The sequence below is a fragment of the Pelecanus crispus genome, chromosome 2, assembly GCF_030463565.1.
Source record: "Pelecanus crispus isolate bPelCri1 chromosome 2, bPelCri1.pri, whole genome shotgun sequence".
Lineage (NCBI taxonomy): Eukaryota > Metazoa > Chordata > Aves > Pelecaniformes > Pelecanidae > Pelecanus > Pelecanus crispus.
This window is the reverse complement of record NC_134644.1, coordinates 48,904,666-48,925,869: the sequence shown is the minus strand read 5'-3', so window position 1 is coordinate 48,925,869 and position 21,204 is coordinate 48,904,666. Positions and strand designations below refer to the sequence as shown.

Sequence of the window (21,204 nt, the reverse complement as noted above, 5' to 3'; positions counted from 1 at the left end):
CTGGAAAAAGAATGTATTTACATTTCCTGACATGCTTAGTATTCCTGTCATCGCCATCTCCCTGAGCCTGCCCTGACCTTTGCAATGACCTTTTGCAGCAACTCTTCCAAACACTTTTTCTTCTTTGCTGCTATTTCCTGTGCAATTTTGGCTTCATTTTTGCAGCTCTATTTTTGTTATTATTTTCTTCTTTGCTCTTTTATGCTCTCCTATATAGATCCCTGGCTGTAGCGATGACCCAGTGGCCCTTTCAGATATCGCATTCCGGCCTCAGAGCCTCCCTGCTGCAAGCCTCGTTGTGGTCTGTAATGCTGCTGGGTACTGAGTACAGGGAAACTAAGGTCAGCTACAAGTGAGGCTCAGCCCATGGAAGGAAGTTTTGCTTGTGTAACTTCAGAGATCTCATCTCCCAGAGCATCCGCTGCTGGGATGTACGTGCAGCTGGCCTCATGCAGAGATGGTATGTCAAGAGCAAGACAAAGCTTACAACTGCTGGCATTGCTAGCGCTGTTGTTTTGGCCTCAGGCTAAACCAGCTGCGAGATGTAAAGCTGCGCGCACCTGTGGCCCGGATCAACGTCCCTTCAGCTTGACACACCTCCATGTTTCTGTGTCCCAGGGCCCACAGTACTGCACACACTGCAGACCCCCAGGGAGTCTGTGAGATGCAGGGAAATAGTTTTGTTTAGGCAGTCACAAGATTGAATTTTCCAGCTCAAATTACCTGGGGAGACATGAAGCCTTGGAGGAGCAAAAGGTGACTTATGATGCTGTGACTTGTGCAATAGCTCCAGACGTAGCCCTGAAATGTGGGAAGAGATAATTTGTGCTGGTGTGGACCTCTGGTTTTGTTTTGAGGCTCATCTGTAAGTAGTTGCAGACTTACAAACCTTGTCAAGCAAGTTCTTGGATTTGTCTGTAGAGTCAGTAAGTGGTGGAGCCAGACCTTCAGCGGCCATAAAGCAGTACAGCTTCAGTGAAGGCAGTGGATTTGCACTGATTTACATTGGCATAGCTTACAGTTCATAAGAAGAACCCAGTTTATTATATTCCTGAGAGTGAAAGATATATTCTTGGAAAAGCAGGTACAAAAGCTACTGGTTACTAACTAGGATGTCCTTATCACCAGAGTCCTTCAGTCATCCATCTTCCTTTACTGGTCTAACAGGATTGCTGTGGTTAAGAATGACACCTATTAATTGTTTTAATTATCTTATCCCCCCCCCCCCCCCCTTTTTTTTTTCTTTTCCCTAGCAGGCATTATTTAATGATGATTATTTAATTCTCCAGTGCTGCTGGAGAAGGCTGGTACTCCGGTTTTGTACTGCCAGCAAGTGAGTTCCTGGCTGATCAGAGAGAACAAATGCTGCTCTTGCAAAGGCCTCTCCAAATCCTTGGAAGAGGCACCCTTAATCTCTGGGAGCATCTTGGGGAAGCAGCCCAAGACAGACAGATGTGGAGCTGGGCAACACACGTTATAGCCTCACTATTGCAAGGAGGAATCCAGCTAAGGAGTTTGGCTAAAGCAATATGAGGATTACAGTGAATAAGAATGATGAGAGCAGGAACAATATAATTTCATCTAGGCAAACTGAACAGTAAAGACTTCAGCAAAGGCTGATACTCTTCCAGGGCTGAAAGTTGATATTATGGTGACACAGCTAAAGGGACAAGCCATTTCTACCCTGAAACCAAAAAAAAAAATGCTTTAGGCTTCTGCTTGTTTTTGTAGCCTCACATTTTTTTCTCTATTTTCAGAAACAGATGGAGTGCAACAATGCTAGTAACAGTTCATACATCTGACTGCTGCTATGGGAAATAGAAGGGGGCACGGACACAGGGAATTTGCCAAACAGTTCCTTGGAAAGTGTCAATAGCTCCAATAAATCCAATAAAGCTAATACATCTACCTAACTGTAAGTGCCATCCTGCCCAAGCACTTCATCCTTAATTACATGACTGTTTTCATCTTCAGATGGGAACCCAGTGCTTATGTCTCCCTCTGGATTAGGGAGGGAGGTTTGTGCTGACCACATACCAATATCCTCACATGGCTGAAACACACAGATCAGACTTTTCACACCAGCACGGCTCTGTGATATCCCTTCAGCTTTCCACACCAGCTCCAGCTTGGCATCACCAGTTCCTCCAAATCCCCCTTTCAGAGGACTCCGTGAGGAGGAAACATGGAGAAGGTGTCTGTTGACATCTGCTCAAGCAGAGAGTGATAGGTGAGAAGCAGCAGCAAACAGCCTTGGGACATACATGTTTTGCACAGAGATCAGGGTGGACTGGCCAGACAGAGGGATGCTGGCAGAGCAAGGAGCAGCTAACAGAGTCAAGTTGCACAGGTCACTGCAAGTCTTGTAACTCAGCAAAGTGAATCTTAATTTCTTCATGTAGGTTAGTGCAAGAAAGCAGGGGGAAGCAATCATCTAGCCTAACAGCTGCCTCACCAGAAGAAAATACAGTAAAAATTGTTTAATTTCTAGCTCTACTTTAGAAAATAGTTGCAGTGGTTACTGCTTACCTATCTTGCTAGAGCTTTGTTGTCCCCTTTAACAAAAATAATGTTCATTAAGCCATTGGATTAACCTTTGCAAGTGGGGAAAATCAAATCACCAAGGACAACAAAATTCAGTAGAACTTTTCCTTGTTTCTGGCTCACACCATTAAGCTTGAGCACAGCCCTTGTTGTTGCCAGTTGAGTTCTGGCAGATGGGTTACACTTGAAAACTGAGGTTTCCAGGACTAAGCAGCAGCTGTGGAGGGAGTGTGAATACTGAGATTTGGAAGGAGGCTTTAAATCTTTTGGACGATGTCACCCTTAAAGATTGCCTCGTTCTTTACTGGAGCAGTGTGAGAGGCTGCTAAACCTGATGCTGCTTCCTGGAGACTAGACACACAGCAGGTCCTCTGCCCGGCCAGCCAAATCCAAGCAGAAGGTTCTATAGGCTTGTTAAAGCTCAGTTAGATGACTTACCAGTGTATTACGTAGCTGCTTATCAGCTCCCCTTTCCATTTGCATGTTACTCAGCTAGAAGAAGGAGTTGCAAAGAGCCCAGCAGCACAGCTATTGAAAGCAGACCTCCTGCTGGCTGGGTGTGTGCAGCAATACCTTAGTCCATATACTGTAATAAGTCCATGAGAACCAGGGTGTGCACTGTCATCCCAAGACAGACTATTGAGAGAGCACTGAATATAGATATAATTTTGCTAATTCTGGGTAGTCTAGATAGATTTTGGAAGATATTGTGCCATGAGTACCAGACCTCTGTGGACAATTGAACATATCAGCAGTGAAGTGTAGCAATTTATAGAATTTTTCCAATATACCTGTGGCAAAAAGCTGCTGCATCTACAGCATATTCATGTCAAAACCTCAAAAAATCCTTCCCAGGGTATGTGAGCAGTGTGGCACTCAAGCAGTGCCAGCACTGCAGTGCTCTCAGCTTTCCCTTCCTATCTAGTCTGTAGTGTCACCCTGCTGAAGCTGTAATTACATTTCTTTCCAACAGTGGCTTACACTTTCCATGAAAATGAAGCAAAAAGACCAGTAACAAGAATTAGCTCTTCCCAACTCTTGGGTCTGAAACAGCGGGTAATCTGGCAAGTCAGGCGCTTGCTTCCTTGAGCCGTTTTGTTTCTCTTAGAGGAAGTTTTGAACGTGATGCCTCAAGCCCAGATATCAGAGTAGGGAGTAGGCTTTGTGTTTGCCTTTCTCTGGAGTAGCACCACAGGGCTGAGCGGGGACTGAAATGCCCATGGTTCAAGAAGGGACAAGTAGCAGATAAATAGCCTGCTCTGGGTTGCCTCCAATAGCCTGATGCATATGTAGAGTACAGACAGCAAACGTTTGCAATGCTTAAGGTATAGTTTCCAGGCACTGCTCACTTGCCACACATCCGTATATCCTACCCCTCTCATCTGGTAGTCTTTATCCCTAGCTGCAAGAGATGCTCAACGTGTGCTGGGGATTAGCAACAACTTCAGCTCCCAGAATCTGGTCAAGACCTTGTCTCAAGGAATAGCCATGGATTGCGGATTTAGTTGGAGTTTCTCAGCCTGCCCATAAGCAGTGGGCCTATTCTGGCAAGCTATTATAAATAACCATTTTGGCCTCCACAGTGGATGCTCCATCCTTCCTCCATTGTTTCTGCACAGAGACAGGGACAGTTGCAAATAGTAGCTGGTCTGAATCACTGGAACTAAGCCATCAGAAGAAACACTGTCTTAATCTGAATAGGTTCAATCTAATCAATTAATATAAAGTAATTTAAGCAGATAATTAAAACAAGTAATGAGAAAGTAATAGGAATGGCATATGTGAGTCCAGCTAGTGGCTTTGAAATGCTTTTCAAAGTCTGAGTCAGGCACAGCATGCAGATACTAGAGCTATTGTAGTTACCAAGGGGATGTTGTCTCTGACAGCTTGTCCGTGGGCAACTACTCAGAGGTCTTTCTGCATGCACCCTGCTGAGACCTGCCTGCCTTTCTCCTCAGTTTTGGGCAAGCTCAGACACATCTTCCTGCCCCAGCTGGGAATCACTCCTCTCCAGATCATCTGCATCTCTGTGGAAGCACGTTGTCATGTGCTGTCACCTCTGCATGCCTTCCCTTCCCAACATGCCGCTGGAGTTAAGGCTTGAATGCTCCTCAGCATGTGGTCTTCTCAAGCAAATCTGCTGGTGAGCTCTGTAGGGAGGGGACATGTATGCAGGGATGCTAAAGGGAAAGAGAAGGAGGAAACCGTTTCTTGCACCACTGTCATTTCAACTTTGAAAACTTCTTAGTCTTAGTCTCTGGGGAATCAAGCCAATTAAACTGCAATCTGGCAAGCCTACAAGGCATCACCTCCTTTCAATGGGAGTCCTTTTCTGAGTGACAGGAGCTGAGTGGGGGAAGACTAAACAGACAGGAGCAGTAGCAAGCTGTTTCTAACTGAATAACTACAACGTTCATATTCTGGTCCAGTGTCAATGAGAGGCGATCATTTTTTCAGAAGCAAATAAACTGAAATGAGAGAAGACTGTGTTTTCTACTTTTGCAATCAGATGTGGCAACACCTATGAACCCTTTTGCCCCCCCTGATTACGTAAAAGACACTGTAGCAGAATTCAGAAAGATGCAGTCAGTCTGCAACTTTTTGCTTGGAAAAGAAAACCAGACATGGTTGACACTCCCAGTGTGATGTTCCTTAAGAGTACACCTCTCCAATCAACTAACATTCACCCAAGCACTTTCAAACACAGAAAAGACCCTGCTGATGAAAATAACTGCTTCTTGCTTGTATTGCTGCATAAAAAACATACCTGCAGAGCTGCCCGGAAAGCCAGAAAGGCTACCACAGGCTACCACTGTGATATACAGGCTACCCTGTATAGGTCCTTTTATTTCACCTACTGAACTCTGCACTGAGCCAAGTGACTTGAACCTTGTATTTGCCACTATTCATACCCATACAAGCACAGGGCTAGAGCCTGTCTTCCAGTTTTTGATTTTCAGACCACCAGAGGCTGAGAATCAACCTCTTCCCTGGTCCTTGTGGGTAAACATGCCAACCTGAACATGGCTAGAATCCTTGCTAGCTGTAGGTTTTGGTATGTGTTTTGTCTCAAGATATGAGAAAGCTTTTGGTACTTGGTATTTTCCCCAACACAAGGAATCAACAAGTCATCTTTTAACCTTCCATCTTTGTTAAAATAACCTGTCTGAGCTATGTGTCTCAGTATATGTGCTTGAACACCTTCATGGATCTTTTCTGCCCCTCTCCATTTTCTTAAAAGACGTTTTCAAAATAAGACGAACAAAATGGTATGCAATACACAAAGGACAGTCAGTCAGTATCTCCCACCTTCCTATTTATATGCTCCAATCCTCCACTTATACCTTAGAAAAATTCTGCTAGCAAAGGTTTTATCATATCACTACCTTAAAAATGCTTGTTCAGTTGCTGGCTCAGTAGACGCCCAAGAACCTTTCCAGGGGTGACATGATTCTGCATTCGTCAACTGTAGCCCAGGAACTGGCCTCTGTCAGGCACGTTTTGCTTCCCACCACAACCCATTGCAAATTGTTGTGCCGTCATGTTTTGTCAGCAGAGCGATTATACTCAATTTCAGACTGCTGATGGAAACACAGAGTGGTGTTGGCCTCGTACCAACACTTGCCAACTGCACTAGAAAAAAAAAACAGTTGGATGACAATTCCCCACTGACAGGTAGTTTTTGAGCTGTCAGGCAGTCTATAAGCCACTTAACAGGTGCTTTAGTGATACTGCAAACTGCTCATTTCTTTGTGCTGCTCGGTACCATCCACTGTGATTTCTGTAGGATCTTGGGAAATCAATAATGTGGGGTCATCTCAGGGGGAATAGAAATTAGACTTGAGATTTTGAGACAGGCAGTGGCAGGACCCTTGAGGTGGGAGGACTACAAACTAGTTTGTGGTTCAGCATGGAAATGTCCGCTTGTCCCCAGACCCTGCCCACATGTGGGTCTTCTTTTGCCAGTCTCATGTCTGCCCAGCCATCTTCTCTGGCCACCCCAAAACCCCATTCCCCCAATGGCCTGGCAGCTTGCACCTTCCTCCCCTCCCCAGACCAGATTTAGGAAAAAAAATTCTTTTTGCTCCCCATTTTGACAGCTGCTGCACTGGGTGTTCATCGTGCTAAGCCCACAGGCTGCAAAATGGCATTGAGAGTGCTCTGCCAGCTCAGTCACCACTGAGCCGTACCATGTTGGTGATCAGGTGGCAGTAGCTAACTTCCAGTAGCCTGATACAACCAGTGTACAGGTTCTTGACATGTAATTTCAAGTGGTGAACAAAATTTCTCAGTGAGGAAATGAGCTGACTGGATACTGCACAGAGCTACCCACAGGTCAGTAGGCAAAGGCACGCTTGATGCGAGTCTTTCTGAGTCAAACCATGCTTGTGATTAGCTATGATGTACACCCACACAAAGTGATTGAAGAACTTGGTCTCTGCATCTGTTGGCCTATGAGACACATAAAGCACATTAGACTCCAGCCTCATCTTCCAGAACTCCTGAGTTTAGTTCAATTCCTTCATTACCACCTCATTTTCTTGCCTTCTTTCTTTATTGATGGAGAGCAGTCACATTTGTTGGATTGTCCAGCCAGCATCTATGACCTTCTGTATTCCAAATGCCTATTTTCTGACTCCCCCCAGCTTCATCTTTGTGCAGTAATGCTCTCGTGATAGTAAGTCAGTGCTACTCTGGGAGTTGAGTGGTGCAGGTGGGCTAGCCTATGCGGGTGTATCCTGCTGGTTTGCTCTCTTGCCACCTCACTCCTCATTCATTTCTCCCGGCCACCTGTCATAACTTGCTTTTTCACCTCTGCACCCTTTGGAGATGGCTCTGCTGCCAAACAGGTTCACTGCTGGTGATCCAGCCTCTGAGTAAAACCATAACACAAAGCTTGTTTAACAAGAATAACATCTCAGAGCGCACTGCTTATACATGGCACTTTTTCCTCATTTCCCTTAATGAGGGAGCTGATATTTCATTAATGACCATTTGCTGAGGAACACAAGCTTCACCCTCACACCAGTAAATCTTAAAACAAAGGAGTAATTCAATGGCCTACAGCCAGCCTGCTGTCAGATCAAGGGCTTTATTCTGAACTGAGTTAAAAATCCTCCTGGTGCCAATGCAATGAAAGGCACTCAGTCAGTTTATTAAGATCAAAAGAATCGTTCCTACTTCAGTATATGTTATTATCCTAGGAAGGGAATTCAGGCAGTCTGCTCTATTATGTTTGATGGCTGATATTAAACTCATCGGACCCAGTTGTAAACTCAGACACATTCAGCAATACTCAGATATTAAAGAAGGTCACACATAGTGAAATCTCTTATTCATGTTAGATTTACTGGGTAGGATGAGGAATCATAGAATCATAGAATCATTTAGGTTGGAAAAGTCCCTTGAGGTCATCAAGTCCAACCATAAGCCTTACATTGCCAAGTCCACCACTAAACCATGTCCCCAAGCACCACACCTACAGGTCTTTGAAATACTTCCAGGGATGGGGACTCAACCACTTCCCTGGGCAGCCTGTTCCAATGTTTGACAATCCTTCCGGTGAAGACAATTTCCTAAGATCCAAGCTAAACCTCCCCGGCACAACTTGAGGCCATTGCCGCTCATCCTATCACTTGTTACTTGGGAGAAGAGACCAACACCCACCTCGCTACAACCTCCTGTCAGGTAGTTGTAGAGAGCAATAAGGTCTCCCCTCAGACTCCTTTTCTCCAGACTAAACAACCCAAATTTCCTCCGCTGCTCCTCATAAGACGTGCTCTAGACGCTTCACCAGCTTTGTTGCTCTTCCCTGGACATGCTCCAGCAACTCAATGTCTTTCTTGTACTGAGGGGGCCCAAATACTGAACACAGTATTCGAGGTGTGGCCTCACCAGTGCCAAGTACAGGGGTATGATCACTTCCCTAGTCCTGCTGTCCATGCTATTTCTGATACAAGCCAGGATTCTGTTGGCCTTCTTGGCCACCTGGGCACACTGCTGGCTCATATTCAGCTGGCTGTTGACCAACACCTCCAGGTCCTTTTTGGCCAGGCAGCTTTCCAGCCACTCTTCCCCAATCCAGTAATGTTGCATGGGGTTGTTGTGACCCAAGTGCAGGACCCAGCACTTGTTGAACCTCATACAGTTGGCCTCGGCCCATCAATCCAGCCTGTCAAGATCCCTCTCTAAGAGCCTTCCTACCCTCAAGCAGATCAACACTCCCACCCAATTTGGTGTCATCTGCAAACCTACTGAGGGTGCACTTGATCCACTCATCCAGATTGTTGATAAAGATATTAAACAGAACTGGTCCCAGTATGGAGCCCTGGGGAACACCACTTGTGACCAGCCACCAGCTGAATTTAACTCCATTCACCACAATTCTTTGGGCCTGGCCATCCAGCCAGTTTTTCACCCAGTGAAGAGTACACCCATCCAAGCCATGAGCAGCCAGTTTCTCCAGGAGAATGCTGTGGGAAATGGTGTCAAAGGCTTTACTAAAGTCTAGGTAGACAACATCTACAGCCTTTCCCTTATCCACTGAGCAGGTCACCTTGTAATTGAAGGAGATCAGGTTAGTCAAGTAGGACCTGCTGTATTGGGTTTGCGTGGCAAGGTTTTGGTAGTGGGGGGGCTACAGGGGTGGCTTCTGTGAGAAGATGCTAGGAGCTTCCCCTATGTCTGACAGAGCCAATGCCAGCCGGCTCCAAGATGGACCCACTGCTGGCCAAGGCAGAGCCAATCAGCCATGGTGGTAGCATCTCTGTGATAATATATTTAAGACCTGGGGAGGAGGGGAGGAAACAACCAGGACACAAACTGCAGCTGGAGTGAGGAGTGAGAATATGTGAGAGAAATGACCCTGCAGACACCAAGGTCAGTGAAGAAGGAGGGGGAGGAGGTGCTCCAGGCACCAGAGCAGAGATTCCCCTGCAGCCCATGGTGAAGACCATGGTGAGGCAGGCTGTGCCCCTGCAGCCCATGGAGGTCCATGGTGGAGCAGATATCCACCTGCAGCCTGGGGAGGACCCCATACCAGAGCAAGTGGATGTCCACAAAGGAGGCTGTGATCCCATGGGAAGCCCACGCTGGAGCAGGCTCCTGGCAGGACCTGCAGAGAGAGAGGAGCCCACGCTGGAGCAGGTTTGCTGGCAGGACTTGTGACCCCGCAGGGGACCCACGCTGGAGCAGTCTGCTCCTGCTGTACCCCGTGGAAGGGACCCACACTGGCACAGTTCATGAAGAACTGCAGCCCATGGGAAGGACCCATGTTGGAGAAGTTCGTGTAGGCCTGTCTCCCATGGGATGGACCCCACACTGGAGCAGGGCATGAGTGTGAGGAGTCCTCCCCTGAGGAGGAAGGAGCGGCAGAGACAATGTGTGATGAACTGACCACAACCCCCATTCCCCATCCCCCTGCACTGCTCGGGAGCAGGAGGTAAAGAAAATCATGAGTGAAGTTGAGCCTGGGAAGAACAGAGGAGTTGGGGGGAAGGTGTTTTAAGATTTAGTTTTATTCCTCATTACCCTACTCTGTTTTGATTGGTAATAAATTAAATTAATTTCCATGAGTCTGTTTTGCTCATGACAGTAATTGCTGAGTGAACTCTCCCTGTCCTTATCTTGACCCACAAGCTTTTCATTACATTTTCTCTCCCCTGCCCAGTTAAGAAGGGGAGTGATAGAGTGGCTTTGGTGGGCACTTGACATCCAGCCAGGGTCAACTGACCACAATGCCTTTCATAAACCCATGCTGACTGAGCCTGATCACCTGGTTGACCTGTACGTGCCATGTGATGGCATTCAAGATGATCTGCTCCATAACCTTCCCCAGCACCGAAGTCAGACTGACAGGCCTGTAGTTCCCCAGATCCTCCTTCCGGCCCTTCTTGTAGATGGGCATCACATTGGCTAACTTCCAGTCAACTGGGACCTCCCTGGTTAGCCAGGACTGCATTGGCTGAAATCAGATTACTTAAGGGATGGGGCCCTAACCATAACAGCTATCAGAAACACGAGGTCAGCTGTATCAGGCTTATCTGAATTTACGAAGGCTGGCATGTTTACGATGTTATTGGTAGTCAAAAGACTTAATTGCTGTTCTGTTTGAAAGAGAACTTAAAACGTTAACCAATACCCATGGGGACAGTAGGACTCCTTTCTTCTCTCTTCAGAAATGTGACTCTTTTCCAGGGCTTCCTACCTGCTGAGGGCAGGTATTCGTCCTTATTTATTAGGCTGGGTCTGAGGTCTACAACTCTTTTCAAGGCATTCTGCCTCTTCCCCTCTTTGCTCCTTTGGAGTCTCTGGATCTCCCTTCATGCATCGTATTCCCAGAAACAGTTTCCTCATATATCTTCATTCACATCATTCTTGAAAACATAGCCATCTACTGAGTCCGGAGGGTGGGCTGCATGGCCCAAGTGGAATGCAATCTTCCTTCCCACCCAACCCACAGCAGACAGAGTGGTGGCAGGACCAGCATCAGTGACCAAGAAGTCACTGCAGAAGTCACTGCAGTGTTTATGCAGGGAAAGAAGAGAAGGAAAGAAAAGAAAGAAAAGTGGAAAGTCACGAATCCAACAGTGAGAGCTCTTTTAGAGAATAAATGCCTAAAACTCACCTCACCACCAAATGAGTTTTTGTCTTGCTTCCACAATGGGTGTCGAGGCTAGTGGCTTTTAATGGGTGTTTAAAGGCCAAATCAGGGGGCAACTGCACACGGCATTTGAGCACACGGTGTACTGCTTTCAGGGCTTCCTACCTGCAGGCTAATCAATCCTAGTCCAGTTCCCACTGGGAGCACACATCTACCCAGCAGGACTGCTGTACTGGTTCCTGAAACAGAAGCCAGTATACAAGCAACTCTGCTGCCGACATACAGAGCATAATTGGAAACCCTCAGCCTAGCTGCTCACTCATTAATAAAAACAGATTCATAATGTACTCGGCTCCTTCCACCTGCTCCTAGTCTATAATTAGCAACTTGTGCGTAGGTAGTGGCACCGGTAAATTGCTTCCAGTCTTTGGTGGCAGTAACTCATATCTGTGAGAAGGATATGACAAAGGCACAAGGAATAGGGATAAATGGCTACAATAATGCAGAAAGCCATTAGCACTAAACAGCAATGATAACCCCTTGCATCTCAGTACGAGCTCTGCCTTCATTTGTGTGAGTCTCCATTGCCTTCTTGGAGTTACGGACATATGTTAGTTGCTGGGAAAGGCAGGCACCACACAGCAGTCAAGCAGACACTTTTTATACAAGTAGCACCAGCACTGAGGTTTTACCTTCTGGGTCCTCAGACACAAGCCTGGGAACTGCTGGGCTGGCCCTGGACTAGGGGTATTGGGCTGCACAGACACACTCTGCCTGGCTCGGAGCTGTCAGGCAGCGGTTCAACCCATCCTCATGATCTGAACCAGGCACTCAAGTCTTCTTGCTCTGCGATCCAACGAAATCACACCACTTGCACCCTTGGGAGTGCATTTACCTTGATCGTCTCCTTTCACTGACTCTACAGTCAGGCCTTCCATCAGAGACAGGATCATGTTCTGCCTTAGGTGTGCCACCAGTCGTAGCATTACCCATGCAAGGTCCCACATTCATATCACCATAGCACCTGCAGTTCTCACAGGTGGAGATGGGACCGAGACTCTTGTTTTGGCCTAAGATCCTCTTGTTACTCATCCCTACCAGGTTCCTCCACCATGGACCTGAGACATGGTCCACACAAGGACATTCATGGCTATTCTAGTTACTGACTGCACAGGGAATAATTTCTCCCTGCTCTCGGGCAGCTTTAAATAAGTTGGCGCTCTACTGTGGAGAAATGGAAGTTTTCATAGGTGTGAGAATGCCACTCATTATAATTCATGGTCATTAAATCAACGTATCCTCAGGTTCTGCAAATCCCTGAATCTGTTGCTGAAAAAAAAGTCAGATCTGTCTAGTCTTTTTGATTGCACATGAATATATTGAAAGTGTGTCTCGTTCTCTTTTAGAAATCAAAGCCTATTTGATTGAAGCTCATTTTCACACAATCAGCTGATGTAGCTCACACTTTAGACATTTTCAAATTCTTTTTACTTTTCTAGAAAAAAGACATAAATACTGAAGAAAAGTCTCTTTCTCCAAAGTCATCTGTCCAGGCTTTTAGTCTTTTACACTTTTTGCTGCCAAACTTTTGATTAATAAGATGAAAAATTGTGTATTTTCTTAGATGACAATAACGGTATGGCCTTTCTCCTGTCTCTTCTGACTATAAATGCAGTAATAAAAAAAGTGATTTGATGGCAAAGAATTAGATTCAAGTGCTGATAATACTAAAATACTGTAGATTTATTTTGTAAGAATAATGCCTAAATCATGCTTCCCATTTTTCTTATAACCTCCCAGATATTTCATTACGTGGCAAGAATTCTGAAAACATGTTCCTTCTTTTGGTAGCTGAAAACTTGGTCCTTTTTCTGACTTTTCTCTCTGATGTTTTGCTTTGCTGAGCCTCTTTAGCTGGAACGAAATTTTTGTCTTGCTGTGAAGTATTGCTTGATGCTCACCTATCATCCCTAGGAAGAATTGTTTGTAATGATTTCAAAAGTTCAAAACTAATTTGGAATGTAGGGAACAGTTGGAAAGTGTAAAGAAAAAGTTCAGCTCTTAAAAAAGGAAAGGAAAGAAAGAGGAAGGGATGTGACAGAAATATAGTTCTGGTGTCATTTAAAAGATAGCCATTAATAAATAAATAGAAAATGTAACAATTGACCCCAAGTTTCTGAAAAATTGTACCTATAAACTTTACACCTATCAGGAATACGGAGGGAGAATTTTCTGAAATGCTACAGGGACTTGGGCACCCAGTACAAGGTGTGTGGGAGGGGAAGAGTTAATTTTCTTTACGAAAACATTGGAGCCCAATATATTTAGTTAAGAGTTACCAGAAACTCAGGCAGAGGAGAAGCCAAAAGAGAAGCTGTACCAGAGAGACCTGTCAGATTAGTGCCTGGTGACAAAATGTGTGACATGGAAAGAGAGAGATAATCAAAACAAATGGGTATAGTCATAGACATTAACACCAGGCCAGAGTTTTCTGTTGGTTCAGGTTAACACACCCCACAAATGCTCACCCTTCAGAGCTGAAAGGAGTGCAATTGAGCCCCCATAGGCTGCGTGTCTCCTAAAAACAACTTTATTTTGTCTGTCTTTATGGGAACTTCTTTTGATTTATGGGCAGGTGCTGCTTTAGGTCATTTTCTGGCATTAAGAAGGAACTAATTGCAGATGCTCCAACTCCCACCAATGCTCCTTGGTGGGGAGTCCCCAGTGTCACACCATCAAACACTACAGCTTGTTAGAGGGAAAAAAATCAGCCTGTGATGCACAGCCCTGCAGCCCAGCCAGGTGAGAGAGCCAAAGGGAGCTAACCCAGCTGAAAAGGGTGGCCTGCTCCCCAGGACTTGGCTGCATTTTACATTTAGTGAAATTACGAACACACAAAACAAATGAAAAAAAGGGAGGTCAATCTCTGTTTATAGGACTCTATTTAATCTATGTAAATTTTAATTATATTTAATTTATCTTTTGACTACATAAATCTATATTAATTTAATTCAACTGATTGGACCACCAGGCTGCAGCACTGTCAAGATCTCCAGTGGCTGGAGGTCTTCTCAGACCTCTGAATGTCTGTTGCTTCGAAGCTGGGGCTTCAAGCTCTGAAGACTTACCTCTTTTATAAGCAAAAAGTCCCTGTGCTGTTTTGCTCCCTACTACAGACCGAGCAGTGTTCCCTGCTCCCCTGGCAATTGTGCAGCAGTGGGGCTGACACTCAAAGCTAAGCACATGTTTAAATGTGTGATGGATTTAGGGCTCATTTTGTCTCCATTTATTTGGGCCTTCCTGCTATGTATGCTCAAAGTAACGCGTGCTCATTCAATACGGTGGGAAACAATCTAAGCAGACATCGGTAAGGGCACAACACTAAAGAGCAACCTCTGAAAAACCCATCTGCACTGACCCGGTGTTGTGGATTGGATTTTCCATATATTTGTAATTAACAAGTATTTCATTCAGTATAACTTTAATTACTTCACTGATACACAATAACCTATTTTTTTGCCAGATCATGCTGAAAACAACTTCAATTTTTAACAATTGTAAAAATGTACTTTTTAGCCAAAGAGGTGGCAGGCACACAGCAGTGGTGCTTTCTCTCATTACATTATTCTTGTGGTCTTTTCCACAAACGCCTGGGTGTCTCTTAGGTATTACTTTTTAATCATCCACCCTCATTACATGTAGTGTTTGCTCCTTTTTCATTTTATAGCACAAAGCCAGAAAGAAGGCAATTAAAATTCAATAATGGTGCAGTGCTTAGACACTCATTAAGTAGTCATTAGGTAGTCTGGAGACTCATTGTCTTCATGAGACTTCGTTTCCTCGCTCTCCGTGAATCTCCTCACCGCAGTATTAGCTCGAAACAGCAAACGCGATGTGAATGTGAACCCCGAAGGGTTCGTGTGCCCTCCCGGCCCAGGCACAAGTGCTCCGCTGCCTCCTGGACACCCACCACAGCGGATGCAGCAAACCCCTGCAGTTCCTCCAGCAGCACCGGGGAGATGCCCGGGGCCGGGGCTGCCCTGGCCGCCCCCAGTTCTGCCCTGGCTGCCCCCGGTTCTGCCCTGCTCCCTGGCTGGGACTGATGCACCCTGGCAGTGATTCCTGTCCTCCTCAGGTGATATCAACACCCTCGCTTACACCGGCTTGAATAATAGCACCCCCTCCCAGAAACACAGCCCCTAGTTGCCAAGACAGCTTGTAGAAGGACACGCTTCTCAGCATGAGTAATTGGCAAAATCAGGCCTCTAGGGAGTCAGGAGCATTCACTGTCAGCATCAAGAGCCAAGCTCCTGCCAAAAGAGCATTCAAAACAAGCAAGCTTCATTTTGAGGTGGGAAAAAACTTGCTGGCAGAGATAGGATGGCAAGAGTATGCCGCTGATTGTCAGATGCATAAAGGCATCAATAAAGTAATGCTCACACTCAAAAACTTGTCTTACAAAACAAGATTAGCAGCCTCTCTCGACTGCAAGGATTGCCTCTAGACAATGAATAACAGCATCTGTTCTCCAAACTCTGACCATCTTGAGTTTGCTCTGCTTTCTGTCCTTGAGGAGGCGGGGAGGAGAGGACAAGACAAGACAACTGAGACAGTTCAAGCTAGGAAGGCTCCACAGCAATTCTAAGGAGCATTTCACTGGAGCTCGCTGAAAACAGAGGGAGCAAACCCCAATGCATTATTTAAGACTACCCTCACACTGCTGACCTGTCGTGGTTTAGCCCCAGCCAGCAACTCAGTACCACGCAGCCGCTCGCTCACTCCCCCTACCCCGATGGGATGGGGGAGAGAATTGGAGGAGTAAGAGTGAGAAACACTCCTGGGTTGAGATAAGAACAGTTTAATAATTGAAATAAAGTAAAATAGTAATGCTAATAGTAACAGTATAATAATGATAATAATAATAATGATACACGAAGCAAGTGATGCACAATGCAATTGCTCACCACCCGCCAACCGATACCCAGACAGTTCCCGAGCAGCGATCGCTGCTCCCCGGCCACCCCCCCTCAGTTTATATACTGAGCATGACGTCATATGGTATGGAATAGCCCTTTGGTCAGTTTGGATCAACTATTCTGGCTGTGCCCCCTCCCAGTTTCTTGTGCGCCTGGCAGAGCATGGGAAGCTGAAAAAGTCCTTGACTAGCATAAGCAGTACTCAGCAACAACTAAAAACATCAGCATGTTATCAACATTCTTCTCCTACTAAATCCAAAACACAGCACTATGCCTGCTGCTAGGAAGAAAATTAACTCTATCCCAGCCGAAACCAGGACATGACCCTATATAGAGGCAGATCAATATAGTGGCCTCTGCCAGAACAAGGAGGCTTCGATATGAAAAAAACTAAAACAGAATTCATATTAGAGATGCTGAGGGGAAATAATACAGCCCAAGGGAATATCTGCATGCCATGGTACAATAAGGCAGTCCCTGAGGGGTCAGCAAATAGCAATGGAGGGAGCAGAGCAATTCACAGATTCCCACCTTGTTTGTAGCACTCAGTCACCTCTGGGGCATAAAGCTCTGGCACAGAATCACCTCATCGATAGTCCATCATCTGCACGCTTGCTTGCACAGAGTCATATTTCATGAACTAATGGGTTTCTGCATTAAAACTCATTTCACCTCTCACTAAACATTGCCTCGTTCTTTATGCCTTGCCTTCCCCTGGTACACACAAGCCGCAACTGACTGCCTGGCACAGTGTCAGGTGAGGAGCAAGAGGAGCGCTCCGCTTTGTAGGCTGCCTGTTGCATTTTGCTACACATGCTCAGGCTACTTCTCTGAGCCATCTTCCTCTCATCTTCCTGCTTGCTGCTTCAGCTGTGAGGTCTCTGAAGTCGGGATTGCCTTGGGGCTGTTCTATACAGTGCCTGGTGAAGTAGCTAATCATGACTTTTGGGGGTTTTCCTCTCAAGGTGCATTCAGCTGTGCATCTACTTACTTGTAATAATTTTTCTGAGCAGTTGGTGGACATTTTGCTTATCAACAGAGAAAAAGTATTCTTGAAGGCTTGGTGACGAGCTGTGCATAAGGATATACACATACCTATATGTGTGTGTATGTGTGTGTGTGTGTGCATGTGTAGATGTAGAGACAGATGACAGATGTTAGACAGACAATTCATGATAGATTCACAATTCATTTCTCCGTATGGATACATATAGAGAGGTATAACATTCTCAGGCTCCCTAAGACAGACTGCAGATTCTAAATGCGAAAATATATTGATACACAGGACAGTTAATTAGTAGAAAAGAGTAACCTTCCCCCCTTCCATTTGCCATTTTTCTTTGGAAGTATTATTCCTTGTTATTTTCACACCACTGCCTTTGTTATTCGATAACAGCTAGCCATGTATAAATGAAGATGACAACAAAATCAAGACCATTTTTTCAGTGGGATCATGGTCGCAGTGTGTGCACTTCTGGCATGTTGCAAAACATTCAGGATCAGTGGATTTTTACCCAGTGGCAACCTCAAGAGAAAATTTCATGAGACGTGTTTGTGCACACGTTTAAAGCAACAAAGGTTTATGATAACAATATCACACAAAACAAGAACAGTGTAGGTTACACATTATCAAGATAATACTAACATGATGGAATAGTTAGTTGTTATATGTTGGAAAACAGAAAAATATGGCAATTGTCTGGAAAGAGACCTTGTAACTTTTTTCTATATACCCACATGCCCACCTCTGCAAGCTTGGTGATAGCACACAAAATCCCCACTGAAGGCTACTTACGGTGCAGCTGCATAAGTGCAGGAGAATACTCTGAGTCCTTTAAACACCAGTAAAAACAGATCAAAAGCCAGCTATGAAACTCCTGTTGCATATTCTCCCCTGCAGTATGGAAGGCAGAATGGCAGAAGACAAATTGAGTTTTATCAAGTTCTGGTGGGAATACACCTCATTGTCTCTAAAATAAGAGCCGGTCCTGGTCTGGATGATGCAATTCCAAACCCAACAATTTGCTGAGAATTTTGGAAGGGATGAGATCTGAAAAAGGTAGGGTTTTATTGGAAAATGAGAGTAGAGGTAAAGGCATATAACGCAACCTAACACCTTTCTGAAGTGACCCTTAAAGGAAACAGTGATGTAAGAATTTCTGTCAAATCCATGGGATTTATCTCTGTACTCTTTTACTGTTCAAAACCAAAAAGTTTCCTGCTGAGTTTAATATGTATACCACGTTGCCTAATTGTGGTATGATTGATGGAAAAAACCAAAACCAAAGCGTAGTTTGAAGCATATAACCAGTAAAGCAGTAACATCCAGATGCTCACATGACTTGAAGGTCATATCCTGCAGAGAGAAGAAAGCAACTGAAGTAACTGTAAAAGGCGCTGTGATTTCTTTTTCGTGTGCAACAAGCAAAAGTACTGCTCATCAGAGAGCAACCATTTCCCTGAGGGTAATTTGCATTGCTAAACCATGTTTTCCAGGCTTTAAGGGTTGCCCTTTAACGATTTCCCTAGTGCTTGACTGCCTTAGAGAGCCCGACGCGTTCCTATGCACCTCTTTTTACTTGCATGTTGCACAAAAAAAGTCTGATGAGGTGTTCGTCATTAATAGAAAGGAATTGACTGCTTACAGAGGCTGTTTTTGAAGGTCTGGTGATAAATCGCTTTGAATCACAGCCAGAGGTAAGTGCAGTAGTCAAGATTATCGCCCTCATTATTCTCACCACGTGTTAGTTACTTATTGCTTGCTTTGTGAACTTTTTAGTCCCTGCAACATCCAAGCACTCCTTCTCTTAGACTTTGGCACTTCTGTTTTTAAATGGTCTTCAATGAAGTCATGTGCAAAAAATATGGAAGCAGGTACACAGACACAACATTGAGAAGGATGGGGAGTTTAAATACAGTAAAAAATAACAGGAAAGAGACTGAAACCTGACTGAGAATCTGTGCTTCAAACTGTCTCTCCACCTATGGAATCTAAACCACCACACAGAAGAAAAAATAATATGTTTCCCTACCTCAGTGAACATCACAGTTTATTTTAGCCTCCATTTTGTAACACCGTGTATTCTGAATGAAAGCTGAAATTAGACATGGCAGAATCTCCTATTATTTTGAGTTGGAAGTATGGTGCCACATAGAATCTTCTGTAGCTGGCCATATCCTTTGCTTCCTCAGTTTGTGTTGCTGCTGAGATACATTACAATGACTCTACTTACTGTTCCCTTTGAGTCTCTGAAAGCATGTCACAAAGACGGATCAGTAGCACTACTTAATTTAGTATCAGTACTGGTATCCTTAGCTGTAAATAACTCATCTCAGGTCAAATAGCAATCGTTTTTTTCATATCCATATTATGAATTTCTTTTAATTTATTTACTTCAGTCCCTGAGTCCTTTAAGAGTTGTGGCACAAAGCAGGAAAGCAGGAAACATAAGGATTATGATAATGGCTCGATGCCTAAAATTAATTTGGTCCACATTTCATTTGAGATTCCTCTATAGATTGTACCACTTTGTTATCCTTTAGTGTTTTACATAGATGGATGAAGGAGCTCAGAATGCAGAATAAAGAAGGAAGGCGTAGAAGGAAAACTTCAGGTATATAATCAGAGCATGATGTACAGCTGAAATTGGCAAAAGTGTAATGCATGCGAAGAAGGGAGCATAAACACTAAGAAAAAACATTACCAGTAACTGTGTACAAGCCAAAAAAAGTCAGTTTATTGTCCCATCTGTGTACAATGAATTTGATCTAAATCTCAGAAGTCGCAGCAAAGACTCCTAGCTACCACAGTCAGCTATAGCTCCAGCCTCATATCTCTGTCTCTATACATGCACACACATACGGTGTATGGTCACACATATTTCTGCCTCTATGGATATACATACCTATCTCTGTGCATGTGAGTATGCATCAATGTATATAAATATGCATGTATGCATCTTTTTCACAGTTCCTTTGAAAGTCACACAGATTAAATGCAGTCCTTTTGAACAGTGAACAACAACAAGACAGTTAGTGGCTGAGTAGCCATACATATACATGTGTGTTCAAGGGTAAGTCTGCCGAAGTACAAAAATATGGGCTTAAGTGTCATGAGGACCAGTTAGCGCAGCAATCAACAGCAGCTGGAGTCTAATCCTGCACCATTTCCATCAAAGGCAGCTTTGCCAGTGATGCTCTGAGTGCAGGACTGACACCTGGCCAAGGCCCAGGAGAATACCTTTCTTTACGCCCCAAGTGGTGAAAAAGGGGACTCTGGTAACGGTGAATCCTCCCCTCCACTGTCACAAACATTTGTTCTTCTTCCTGCCCCTGTAATCTACACCATATTTACCCACTTCTCACTCTGGTCTGCATTCTCAAATGGAGTTTACCTACATGCTTACGCACTGCGTTACCTTCAGCAGTTTCCACTAAATACCTCCCGCACCTGCTTGCTGGCCTGAAGAAGGCAGCTCAGCACTTTCACTCCTCCTTGCCGTTTCCAGTGCTGTTGCTGACGCACATTTTACAGCTGCAGACACGCTTCTGAAGCCTGTAGCTGCTCCTCAAAGTAGAGAAGCTGATCTACTTCAAAGCAATCACTTGCTCTAGAAACCAGTTTCTCCAGGTGTCTCCTGATATCCTCCTCACTGGCATTCTGCTGTCTCGCTTGCTTGAGATAGCTGTACACGGCCTCAAATACCTCCGTTCCCAGCTTCCCAATGGCAGATCTGGGGATAAATAAAACATAAAGCTCAAGTAAAAGTTAATTCGCATTATGTATTAATACCAGCAATATCTAGTACTGATATTTTTAAATTTTGTAGCTACCTTAGATTAAAATGATATAATGATGCACCTTATTTGTCTGACAGTACAAGGGACTAAAGTTTCCTGGGGAATTTCTCTATGATTTTTTGTTATACAAAGAGCCCAGGAGTGAAAACCTGCCATAGTAAAAGTCATAGGAAGCACAGCCACCGTCGCTACAAACCAAGATTCCTTTTCATGCTCAATCTGATGTACCGCTTTACCTACAGCAAGCCTGGTATACGCACATGTATTATTGCCTCTGGATTT

General features: G+C 44.7%; 1 protein-coding gene across 1 annotated transcript in view; it reads right to left on the bottom strand.

Annotated features, from left to right (window-relative positions):
* Window positions 1–20,650: 20,650 nt before the first annotated feature.
* NEK11 (NIMA related kinase 11) overlaps window positions 20,651–21,204 on the bottom strand; it is a 92,876-nt gene continuing 92,322 nt past the window's right edge. The window contains exon 15 of the mRNA XM_075705443.1: window positions 20,651–20,855. Coding sequence (XP_075561558.1) covers window positions 20,651–20,855 — 205 coding nt within the window. The remainder of the gene's footprint in view (window positions 20,856–21,204) is intronic.